Source organism: Epinephelus lanceolatus, chromosome 24 (genome assembly GCF_041903045.1).
Source record: "Epinephelus lanceolatus isolate andai-2023 chromosome 24, ASM4190304v1, whole genome shotgun sequence".
NCBI lineage: Eukaryota > Metazoa > Chordata > Actinopteri > Perciformes > Serranidae > Epinephelus > Epinephelus lanceolatus.
The window spans coordinates 2,658,961-2,671,979 of NC_135757.1; the positions used below are offsets into that span (position 1 = coordinate 2,658,961).

The 13,019-nt window shown below is 43.1% G+C and overlaps 2 protein-coding genes across 2 annotated transcripts; both read right to left on the bottom strand.

Annotated features, from left to right (window-relative positions):
• Positions 1-1,376: 1,376 nt before the first annotated feature.
• Positions 1,377-6,162, bottom strand: LOC117249888 (tubulin alpha-1A chain-like). Its single transcript, XM_078165903.1, has 4 exons — positions 6,010-6,162; positions 4,282-4,504; positions 4,030-4,178; positions 1,377-3,340 (listed from the first exon to the last, which is right to left on the bottom strand). The coding sequence occupies exons 1-4, from the start codon at positions 6,010-6,012 to the stop codon at positions 2,360-2,362; spliced, it is 1,356 nt and encodes a 451-aa protein (XP_078022029.1). The 5' UTR covers positions 6,013-6,162; the 3' UTR covers positions 1,377-2,359.
• Positions 6,163-9,976: 3,814 nt separating this feature from the next.
• Positions 9,977-12,706, bottom strand: LOC117250682 (tubulin alpha-1A chain-like). The gene is made up of 4 exons (XM_033616683.2): positions 12,569-12,706; positions 12,194-12,416; positions 11,959-12,107; positions 9,977-11,519 (listed from the first exon to the last, which is right to left on the bottom strand). Exons 1-4 carry the CDS (start codon positions 12,569-12,571, stop codon positions 10,539-10,541), a joined length of 1,356 nt encoding a protein of 451 aa, XP_033472574.2. The 5' UTR covers positions 12,572-12,706; the 3' UTR covers positions 9,977-10,538.
• Positions 12,707-13,019: the final 313 nt, after the last annotated feature.

Sequence of the window (13,019 nt, forward strand, 5' to 3'; positions counted from 1 at the left end):
AACAATAAATATATTCATATAAATTAAATAACAGCGTACGTAAGAAAGAAACAGTAACTTAATTATAAAGATATAAATATGTTTATATAAATTGAATAACAGTATTAAAAAAGATAAAAGTGTTTGGATTTTTTTTGCAAACAAACAAAAAAACAGGCTAAGTAATCATTCATAAAATCAGAGATAAATAATGTAGAAATTGAAAGAATTATTGCAATAATTATTGCACGGTAAAAATAAATAAATAATGTTATTATTATTATTAGTAGTAGTAGTAGTAGCAGTAGTAGTAATATTGATAATGTAATGTTGTATTAAAATAAAATAATATTACATTACTAACCAAATCCTTTTTCTTTTTCAGCAAAATGTCATAAATCCAAATTTAGTAACCCCAAACCCTTGTTTGTTATATTTGAAAATAAAACCAAGCAATACATAAAAACTATTTTCTCCTCAAAAGAGCTCAAAAGAGCCTTAAAGGCAATAAATTTGCCCACATCCTTAAATGTATTTATAATAAAAAATAATTTCCTCGGTGTGTACTGTCCCCTGGCATTCTCATATGTCTTCTGTATTTGATGTTTATATCAAAAAGAACGAGATATATATTTTATTGGAGGTTCTTAGTCCCAATTTGTGCCTCTATATAAACATAATTTTCACATTTGAGACATCTGTATTGTTTTGATTGTTGTTCAACTAGAGGAAATTATTCTACATATGTCAGACCTCTATCTAACTCCTGAAAACAGAATCTTCTGAGACTCGACGCAAACACGCAACAACATATGACAAATTAAGACTTGAAAACTTTGTCCGAAAAATTGTCTTTTAAAAACAATTCTAAATAACACCACAGAATCATCAGTTGGTCTGCATATATATATATATATATATATATATATATATATATATATATATATATTTATTGTAATTTCACCCTGAAAGGCACTAAAATTCAGTGTTATTCGAGATCTCTTTACTTGAAGTGAGAATGTAGGAGTTGCACCTGAAGGTAGCATGACTGAAATAAGGAAGTACAGGCTTTCACTTCAACTTGCACATTCATTTATTGTTGAATTAAGTATATCACTGACATGTTTGTGCCAAAAGCTATGAATAAAGAAGAATAGTAATGCTTTTGTCATCCATAATGTTTGACTTCCACATGAAATAATGAAAAGCTGTAGAGAATATGGACTCTGACGCTGAATCTGAGCTCCTCTAAAGAATCCTGTTTAAATCCTGAGGTATTTGTGTTATGTAAGGCGATGCACATGCTGTGTGGAGGAATTAGGCTTATCAAGGCGGTTTAATGCAGCGTGTGATCCAGGGCTGTGTTGTGTTAGACACTGACAACGAAGAACACCAAGGGAAACACGTCTCAGTTTATTGTTTAAAGAAAAAGACACAAAGGAAGGACAACATCTTGACACTCAATTCCTCGTAATCGCTCTATAGATACATGAACTTTGCAGATCATTCAGGGCCTGGTGAAACCGTCTGTTAAACAGATGACAAGTCTTATGTGAACAATAAACATCCTCAACAAAACTCTATAGTTCTTACTTCCTTCCCCTGGAGGTGAGGAATTTGTAAACAGTAGGGTTTTTCCATACTATTCAATAGATGAGGCACTTGTTTTGTTCTACAGTGGCCATACGAAGGTAAATCACAGATCTGTTGTTAGAAAGAAGCAGATTCAGAGGAATTTTAGCACCCAGCCATGAATTTGTAGCTAAATGTCACAGTTACTTCAGCAAAGTTGCCAGGAGAAAATTTGGCATTGCACGTTTCTGACAAATCAAGAATACGTTACATTTTTAGGGCCTCGACAAACGGTTGTTTTTTACCAAGACATTGCTGTGTTTCCTGCCAAGATGCTGCCACAAAAAAGTTGCATTTTGTATCGGATAGCTGATTGTGACGAGCAAGTCGTGGCTGTGTTTCCAGCACCTTTTAGCCCCCCAAAATAGTTGTTTTTCACCAAGACATCACTGCGTTTCCTGTGGGTATTGTGACATCAAAACCGTTTTTCTTAAGCCAAAATATTATCTGTTCCTAACCATAACTATGTAGGATTTCGTGTCTTAACGTAACCACATCTTAACCAGTGTTTTTGAAATGTTAAGTTTAAACATATCCGCCAAACGATGATGGTGTAAATGTAACATATCTGTGGTCTGCAGAAACATACAATGCCAACATTTGTGATTTCTATATGTTAGATAACCTTTAAAAGTTCAGAATATGTACTTTTTCACTAACTGAATGGCATTAGAAAATGATTGTTCAAAGCATACCGACACCTAAAAATAACCTGAAGCATTGTTGGTTTTGTTTGATCATTTTTAACTTAGTATTCCTCCCCCTCTTCCTCTCCTTCGTCCCCGATGCTGTCGGTGCCCACCTCCTCGTAATCCTTCTCCAGGGCGGCCATGTCCTCTCTGGCCTCTGAGAACTCTCCCTCCTCCATCCCCTCTCCGACATACCAGTGGACGAAGGCCCTCTTGGCGTACATCAGGTCGAACTTGTGGTCGAGTCGCGCCCAGGCCTCGGCGATGGCGGTGGTGTTGCTCAGCATGCACACGGCTCTCTGCACCTTGGCCAGGTCTCCTCCAGGAACCACAGTGGGAGGCTGGTAGTTGATGCCCACCTTGAAGCCTGTGGGACACCAGTCCACAAACTGGATGGTGCGTTTGGTTTTGATGGTGGCGATGGCGGAGTTCACGTCTTTGGGCACCACGTCGCCACGGAATAACAGACAGCAGGCCATGTACTTGCCGTGGCGGGGGTCGCATTTCACCATCTGATTGGCTGGTTCAAAGCAGGCGTTGGTGATCTCAGCTACTGACAGCTGCTCATGATAGGCCTTCTCTGCGGAGATCACTGGGGCGTAGGTGGCCAGAGGGAAGTGGATACGAGGGTAGGGCACCAGGTTGGTCTGGAACTCCGTCAAGTCCACGTTCAAGGCGCCGTCGAAGCGCAGGGAGGCGGTGATGGAGGAGACGATCTGTCCGATCAGCCTGTTGAGGTTGGTGTAGGTGGGGCGCTCGATGTCCAGGTTCCTGCGGCAGATGTCGTAGATGGCCTCGTTGTCCACCATGAAGGCGCAGTCGGAGTGCTCCAGGGTGGTGTGGGTGGTCAGGATGGAGTTGTACGGCTCCACCACAGCGGTGGACACTTGCGGAGCTGGGTAGATGGCAAACTCCAGCTTGGACTTCTTGCCATAGTCGACAGAGAGACGCTCCATCAGCAGGGAGGTGAAGCCAGAGCCGGTTCCTCCTCCAAAGGAATGGAAGATGAGGAAACCCTGGAGCCCCGTGCACTGGTCGGCCTGCAGGAACACAAACAGTCTTTAACGGTCAAGAAGTAGAGCATGGAAAGTTAGATACCCTCAATCTTACCCTTAATGGTCACCATGTTGCCTACATAGTGAAAGAGGCAGAATCACAAACCCAGCCCCCAGGAGGTGCCAAACAGTGGGATTAAAAACTACTGAACCTGTCATGTGATGCCATTGGCCCAAAAATACTTTTTTCCCTTAGACTTACACTTTAACATCACAACCCCCACAGAATGATTTGCTCCACTACCAGGACTTGATCCGTTCAGTCCAATAACATTTGGAAAATTGAGAGGAGCCGCAACATTAAATCTTTCTACCCATATTTAAGTTAGTGGAGCACTAACTTAAATCCCATTGGCTTTTTGTCGAGGCAACCAGGGTGACGCTAACTTCCAGGATGGCCTACGACAGCACGTCGTCCCTGCAGCCTGCTTTGGACAGGTGCCCGAGCAGTTGGGGGTTCAGTATCTTGCTCAAGAGTGACTTGGCAGTGCCCAGGAGGCGAACCCGCAATTCTCCAGCTACCAGTCTATGCTCCATACTTGGTCTGGATGTGAACCTGAACCAGCGACCCTCCGGTTCCCCACCCAAGTACCTATGGACTGAGCTACTGCCACCCCAGAAAGGGAAGAGGGGGTAAGGGGCGGGACTTAGGAAGGACTTAGTCAAATACTCACCAGTTTTCGAATCCTGTCAAGAACCAGGTCGATAATCTCCTTGCCGATGGTGTAGTGACCGCGGGCGTAGTTGTTGGCTGCATCTTCCTTTCCAGTGATCAGCTGCTCAGGATGGAAGAGCTGGCGGTAGGTTCCTGTGCGGACCTCATCTGAAATTGGAAAATGCTGACAATAAAATCAAACATTCACAAATCTTATTCATTGTTGAAAGATCCATTCCAATTCTTTCCAAAAAGTCTCTTATGACCTCACCGATGACTGTCGGCTCCAGGTCCACAAAGACGGCTCTGGGAACATGTTTGCCAGCTCCAGTCTCACTGAAGAAGGTGTTGAAGGAGTCGTCTCCTCCTCCGATGGTCTTGTCGCTGGGCATCTGACCGTCGGGCTGGATGCCGTGCTCAAGGCAGTAGAGCTCCCAGCATGCATTGCCTATCTGAGCTCCAGCTTGGCCAACGTGGACAGAGATACATTCACGCTGTTGGAACAAGTAATCCACATGTCAAGAACTTCTCAAATACATTTTTTAAAGAACAAATTTACCTAGCACCCTTAAAATTAAAGCAACCAATAACCAGCTATAGACCAGATAACCCTGACATCGAGCTACCAACAAATCTAATAAACCAAATCTACCAGCATGGAAGCTAAGCAATGTACTGCTGAGGACAGGAGCCACACCAAAGCATATTTTAGCCACTTATAAAAATCAGTGTCCGTTTTAAGTGTACACTATATTTGGAACATATTCACCGCTTGTACAGTAACCAGTTGAGACATGAACATCATATATAAAAAACATCTTGAGGGATTTTATTTTTTTTTTCAAATTTGGCACAAACGTTTTTTGGACTCAAGGATGAACTCATCAGATTTTGGTTCAAACGTTTAGGTCACTTTGACCTGACATAAATTGCATTCTCGTGAACACTTTATCTCTAGAACACCTTGAGGGAATTTTTCCAAATTTGGCACAAACGTTCACTTGGACTCAAAGATGAACTGATTAGAATTTGGTGTTCAAGGTCAAGCTCATTTTGACCTTACAGAAGTCTCATTCTTGTGAATGTGGTATCTCAAGAATGCTTTGGGGGAATTTTTTGCAAATTTGGCACAAACTTTCACTTGGAGTCAAAGATAAACTGATAAGAGTTTGGTGGTCAAAGCCAAGGTCACTGTGACCTTGCATCTGTTGAATAATCTTATGAATACGATATCTGAATAATTTCTTCAAATTTGGCACAAACATCAACTTTAACGCAAGGATGACCTGATTAGAATTTGGTGTTCAAAAGTCAAGATCTCAAGAAGGCCTTAAGGGGAATTTCATCAAATTTGGCACAAATGTCAAATATGAACTGATTAGAATTTGGTGGGCAAAAGTCAAAAGTTAAGGTCACTGTGACCTCAAAAAACATGTTTTTGGCGATAACTTGGGAAATCTTAAGCTAATTATGTCAAAATTTCACACAAATGTCTACCAGGATAAAAGAATGAAGTGATGACATTTTATATCCAAAAGGTCAAAGGTCAGCTTGACTGTGACATCATCATGTTTTAACGAAACATCCTTTCATTTTATAGTTACAGTTTACTAATAAAACTCTCCACAGTATGAACAGTGGTTACATGAGCCTCAAAACCAGACACAACTCAGCCCTGAGCAGAGTGACCGTCCTCTACTGACCAATCAGACTGCAGTGTTCACAGCTCCACCTTTTAGTACCAGATCTGTGTGCTAGGTACCCCAACAGAGGGGGGACCAAACATGGGGACCCTAAGGAACGGTTCTGTTGGTACCATCCACAACTTTTTACAGTGGAAACAGAAAAGAAAGCGAACTGAAGTGAACCATACTGCTGTGTGGAAACAGGGCTTTTGACACCTTGTAACCAAAGAACAGTGATCCCACCATTCAACATAAAGCAGCATGCTCACAACTGGTTGCAGGAAGCCTTAAACATAGAATAAAGAGGTCCTCACCATGTTTTCTTTGCTCGCAGCGGTCCCTCGTTCACCTGAGATGAGTGGCTGGGGATGTTGTGTGAGTTACAAGTGCAGTGGAGCCGCTTTATAAACACAGCATCGCTAGGCAACAGCCTGGCATGTTGTGGTAACTAGAGGAGCTGGACGAGCAAACACCATCTCCTCTGATGAAAGATGAGAAGGAAGAGCACAAAAAAGAAAATCAACTGCTACGCTCCTGCGCTCAGATCGAAGGAACAATGACTATTGTTACATAGATGAGTAACCTACAACAATGACCAGAGTGGCGGTGAAATATGACCCATAACTGTCCGCCCTCTCCTCAGATTTCACATTTTAGATTTAAGGCATGTTAGTTGTTGTTGAGCAGTGAACAGGTGGGTGTTCAAACTTGCTGTAACAGTTATTCCCCAGCTAAAACAGAACGTTCTGATAACCCTCCTGGAACATTTCTTCCAGGTTTCTATCTTGGTAACGCTCCCACAACATTCTAACAACGTTCTGCAAATGGTTTTGTTAAACGTAACATTCCCAAAATGTTCTATTAACCACCAACAATTTCTGGGGTTAATTTTTGTGACGTTTGCCTGATGTTCCCTGCTGGAAACCTTTCTGATAACCCTCCCACAATGTTCTAATTATGTTGTGCTAATGTTAAGTTTTATCAGAACATCCCCAAAAATTTCCAATAGCCATATGAAATAATGTTTTTTGGGTAACATTCCCACAACATTCTGAGAACATTGTGCAAATGGTTTTATTGAACGTAGCATTCTCAAAATGTTCTAATAACCACATGAAGTCACATCGTTTGGGGGTAGTTTTTGTAATGTTCCCCTGAGGTTCCCTGCTGGTAGGCTTGTAGGTAACCTTCCCACAAAAAAACACCTCGTTTTTAGGTAACCTTCCAAAAATATTCTAAGAAAGTTGTGCAAATGTTTTGTTTTTACCATAACATTCCCAAAAGGTTCTAATAACCACATTAAATAACATTTTTGTTATGTTCCCCTGAGGTTCCCTGCCTTTTGGGAAACCTTCCCACAACGTTCTGAGAACATTGAGCAAATGGTTATGTTAAAAGGAACATATCATAAACGTTCTAATAACCATATAAAGTCGCATTTTTTAGAGGTAATTTCTGTAGCCTTTTAGATAACCCTCCCACAACATTCTAAAAATGTTACGCAAATGTTTTTGTTCAAGATAACATTCCCAAAATGTTCTAAGAATGTTATGCAATATAATGTTAATGTTCTCATAACCACATGAAGTTACGTTTTTTGGGGGGTCATTTTTGTTACATTCCCTAAAGGTTCCCTGCTGGTGGCCTTTTAGGAAGGTAGGAGGTATGGGGATCATTTTTGTAATGTCCTCCTTTTGTTCCCTGATGGTAGGGTTTTTAGGTAACCCTTTCACAATATTCAAAGAATGTTGTGAAAATGTTTACTTTTTATTATAACATTCCGAAAATGTTCTAATAACCACATTAAGTCACGTTTTTTGGGGAGTAATTTTGGTTACGTTCCCCTGTGGTTCCCTGCAGGTAGCGTTTTTTTGGTAATCCTCCCACAACGTTCTGAGAACATAGTGCAAATGGTTTTGTTAAGTGTAACCAAAATACTCTAATAACTATATGAAGTAACATTTTTGGGGGTAATTTTTGTAACGTTCTCCTTATGTTCCCTGCAGGTAGCGTTTTTTTGGTAATCCTCCCACAACGTTATGAGAATATTGTACAAATGTTCAGCTTTTATCATAACATTCCAAAAACGTTCTAATAACCACATGAAGTCACGTTTTTTTGGAGTCATTCTCGTAACGTTCCAAATATGTTCCCTGGTGGTAGCCTTTTATTTAACCCTCCAACAACATTCCAAGAACGTCATGCAAATGTTTTTGTTCAATGTAGCATTCCCAAAATGTTCTAATAACATTTTTTTTAGGGACATTTTTTGAAACGTTCCCCTGAGGTTTCATGCTGGTAGCCTTGTAGGTAACCTACGCACAACTGTCAAAGAATGTTATGCAAATGTTTTTTTTTCAATGTAGCATTTCAAAACGTTCTAATAACCACATCAGGTAACATTTGTGTGGGTAATTTGTGACGTTCCCCACATGCTCCCTGCTGGTAGCCTTTTATTTAACCCTCCCACAACATTTTAAGAACTTTGCCTGCTGTTAGATTTAACTTGTGTAATAGTTTGTGCACATGGAAAACGACAGTGTTCTAATGTAGCACTGTTTGTTTTAAAACTTAAAAACTCCTGCTCACGGCTCATTTGGAGTTTTCTTATCTTGCAGAGGGAAGAAATCAGATACGTCCCCAGAGTGACCTGAATAGGCTTCTGTTACAGATCACCGTTGCATCACCACTTTGGTTGAGATTCATTTGCAATGCAAAGGTAGCAGAGTGCCTGGGGACAAGCATGAGAGCACACTTCTCTCAAAGGCAGGAGACATGTGAGATCTGTGTTTATTCTGCAGCTTGTTACAGGACATCGATGTGAGTTCTGATAAGTACTTCAGCTGAGTTTTATCACATCAGATGGAGAGGAAATAAGATAGATACATAAAAAAGTGAAGATAGAGATTAAAAAAGGATCATGATTGTTTCCAAGAAGAATTTCCTCCAAGAGATTGAGACTAGTATTGATACTGACAGTCCTTTTCCTAATACTAAATGGGTATTGGTTGATCAAAGTGCTTTAGAACGCTGCTAACGCTAGAATAATTTCCAGTATAGATCTCTTTTTTTGCCAATGGTAAAAAAAAAATATTGTAATAACCACATCAAGTAGCATGTTTGGGGCTAATTTTTGTAACGTTCCCTGCTGGCCTTTTAGAAAACCCTCCAACAATGTCATGAGAACATTGCTCAAATATTTTTGTTCAACATAACATCCCCGAAATGTTCTAATAAGCACAGGAAGTCACATTTTTTGCGTTCCCCTGAGGTGCCCTGTCAATAGCCTTTTCGGTAACCCTCCTACAACATTCTAAAAATGTTATGCAAATGTTTTTGTTCAGCGTAACATTTTCAAAATGTTCTAACAACCACATGAAGTAACGTTTAACAACCACCGTCTCTCCCTGTAAGACTGTAAAGCCAAACCCTGTCCTTCTTTCCTAAACCCAACCATGTGTGTGTGTTGTTGAAGGAAAAAAACGCCAATTTGCGATGTTGTACCGATGTAGTGTTTTTATTTTGAAAGAGATTGTATGCAAACTGTACATTTCCTGTGAAAACAGAAGTGTATTTTGAAAACAGACAATGCATGTAACAGGCTGAAGTTGACACGGCGTCCCAGAACGTCAACAACCAACACACCCAGGGTACCTTGGACGTCATATGTGGACGTGGAAAGTCCATGACCAAACGTGGACATGTGACGAGGTCGGAGAAGATGTTCCCCGGTGTTCTGTTACACTGATAGGCTGAAGGAGTGTCTGTCAAGGCGAGTACTCCTGTCCACTTAAAGTGCTCCAACATTCTATCTGTTTGTCACTGTTTTGGCTGATGGTCCAGAGGGGTCCCTAATAAAAAGGATTTTTGGAACCTTTACTGGGAACATTTGGTGTCCAATCTTGATGCTGTTTCCTTCCTATCAAGACAGAAACTCAAACTAAAAACTCTTGTTCGGAAATCCTACTTAGAGACAAAAACTACTGTGTGTATCAATGTACTCTATTGTTTGAGCTCAAATGGCTGCTTCAGCTCTGCGCCTGAAGGTAACCCAAGAGACGCAACAACAAACTGCTTCCAACTGCCAAGTCAGGAGTGCCAGAACACGCTCCCGTTTAGTTTCCCTAGTTACTCTTTTCTCAGGTTTTGTTTGATCTCAGATAGTGGGAGAAACTTACTAGGAGGTGATGACTGCAACACTCCTGCTCGGCCTCGCACTGTGACAAGACAGAATTTAGGGACCTTTTCTAACAGCTTTTAGTGAAATAAAAAACACTAACGCTTAACAGTTTTGATTTATTTTATATGTAGTATCCTTGTTTTGAAGTGTAACATCAGAACATAATATTGTTGTAATTTTGTCACAACTGGAATACATTTAACAGTTCCACACCATTGTTCCTGCAACCCAAAAATCCAAAGCCCCATTAGTCCAAAAAATGTCCTTCAACAACAAAAACATGTGGTTAGGTTTAGGAAAAAAGAACAGGGCTTGACAGGTTTTGGCTTAAGAATCTTATGGGACGTGAAAGTCTGCGTTTTTTGGACCCATACACCACCCATCCCACCCACCCGACGACTTTTGCACTTTCGTTCTTGTCCAGTCATGTTTTCCCCGATGCTGCCGAGCGCTGTTAAATTATATATCATGCCAACATTAAAACGTCTTTTTTCGTCAGTATCTGACGCTGCAAGTCACTGCCCAAGCGCTGGATTTTGACGACTTCAGAGTGAGATCGGGTTGGCTTCAATTCATTGGGATATTTTGTGGACTAATGGGGCTTCAGAATTTGGGCCGTCAAAACAAGGGGAAGCCCCCCAGTTAACACCTTGCGTTAAGCTCTTAGTATTCCTCTCCTTCTTCCTCTCCTTCGTCCCCGACGCTGTCGGTGCCCACCTCCTCGTAATCCTTCTCCAGGGCGGCCATGTCCTCTCTGGCCTCTGAGAACTCTCCCTCCTCCATCCCCTCTCCGACGTACCAGTGGACGAAGGCCCTCTTGGCGTACATCAGGTCGAACTTGTGGTTGAGTCGCGCCCAGGCCTCGGCGATGGCGGTGGTGTTGCTCAGCATGCACACGGCTCTCTGCACCTTGGCCAGGTCTCCTCCAGGAACCACAGTGGGAGGCTGGTAGTTGATGCCCACCTTGAAGCCTGTGGGACACCAGTCCACAAACTGGATGGTGCGTTTGGTTTTGATGGTGGCGATGGCGGAGTTCACGTCTTTGGGCACCACGTCGCCACGAAATAACAGACAGCAGGCCATGTACTTGCCGTGGCGGGGGTCGCATTTCACCATCTGATTGGCTGGTTCAAAGCAGGTGTTGGTGATCTCAGCTACTGACAGCTGCTCATGATAGGCCTTCTCTGCGGAGATCACTGGGGCGTAGGTGGCCAGAGGGAAGTGGATACGAGGGTAGGGCACCAGGTTGGTCTGGAACTCCGTCAGGTCAACGTTCAAGGCACCGTCGAAGCGCAGGGAGGCGGTGATGGAGGAGACGATCTGTCCGATCAGCCTGTTGAGGTTGGTGTAGGTGGGGCGCTCGATGTCCAGGTTCCTGCGGCAGATGTCGTAGATGGCCTCGTTGTCCACCATGAAGGCGCAGTCGGAGTGCTCCAGGGTGGTGTGCGTGGTCAGGATGGAGTTGTACGGCTCTACCACAGCGGTGGACACCTGGGGGGCGGGGTAAACCGCAAACTCCAGCTTGGACTTTTTGCCATAGTCGACAGAGAGACGCTCCATCAGCAGAGAGGTGAAGCCAGAGCCGGTTCCTCCTCCAAAGGAATGGAAGATGAGGAAACCCTGGAGCCCCGTGCACTGGTCGGCCTGCAGGAACACAAACAGTCTTTAACGGTGAAGAAGTAGAGCATGGAAAGTTAGATACCCTCAATCTTACCCTTAATGGTCACCATGTTGCCTACATATCGGAAGGGGCAGAATCACAAACCAGGCCCTCAGAAAGTGGCAAACAGTGGGATTACAACTTCTGAACCTGTCATGTGATGCCATTGGGCCCAAAAAGACTTTTTCCCTGAGACTTAAATCAGTCGAAACACTTCTTTGAGCGTCACAACCCCCACTCCACTACCAGGACTTGATCCATTCAGTCCAATGACATTTGGAAAGTCTAGAGGAGGTCTAGAGGGGAATTGATACCTCTCCAGCTACTAGTTTCTATGGACTGAGCTACTGCCACCCCGGAAAGAGAAGGTGCGGGACCTAAAAAGGGCTAACTGGAATATGAAGTAACTGCAGGCTAACTCACCAGTTTCCGAATCCTGTCAAGAACCAAGTCGATGAGCTCCTTGCCGATGGTGTAGTGACCGCGGGCGTAGTTGTTTGCTGCATCTTCCTTTCCGGTGATCAGCTGCTCGGGATGGAAGAGCTGGCGATAGGTTCCTGTGCGGACCTCATCTGAAATCAGAATATAGTAAGAATATTAGTCAAAGTTCCTAGAACAACCTACCGTCCAAGTTTGCTTCAGGAAATAACAACCTCACCGATGACTGTTGGCTCCAGGTCCACAAAGACGGCCCTGGGAACATGTTTGCCAGCTCCGGTCTCACTGAAGAAGGTGTTGAAGGAGTCGTCTCCTCCTCCGATGGTCTTGTCGCTGGGCATCTGACCATCCGGCTGGATGCCATGCTCCAGGCAGTACAGCTCCCAGCATGCATTGCCCATTTGGACGCCGGCCTGGCCGACATGGATTGAAAGGCATTCACGCTACAGGTGCACAACAAGGAGAGGTCAAGGTAGGAAGGTCTTGAATTGCCAGGATAAAATCTGCTGTTGCAGAATGAGCTGCAACACGTCTTTTATTTACTCAGGCAGGACAGAAGACAGAGTTTGAAAGGTGTGAGGCTGCAGACGCTTACCATGATCGTAAATTCCTGCTGCTGACGTTGAGGATCTGCAGGGAAAATCTACTATCTGTTAATGTTAAGACTTGTCTGGTACTTATAGCTCCTCCAGACTCTATGGTAACAAGCTTTGTTGTCCATAAATGGCGGGGTTGACTGGGTTGAGTCAATAATTCATCTGTGGAGCACATTATGCAAACATGCTCCGCCACACATCAATAACCCTTCGTCCTGCACCGAGATAATGGATAACCCTGACTCCCACATATGTCAGGCACGTAGAGCTCATTTTGGTCACAGATCAAACAGTGCATTGTTTCAGTATTTGTGGAGAACTCTGAGATGAAATAACTCAAGACTCTGTGGGGGCGACTCCATGGAGATTCAGGACGAGCCTAAATCCCTCTCATAGCTGATGAGCCTGTGTGGCCATTTGGAGAAGTCACAAGTCCAGTTCAGAAACAAG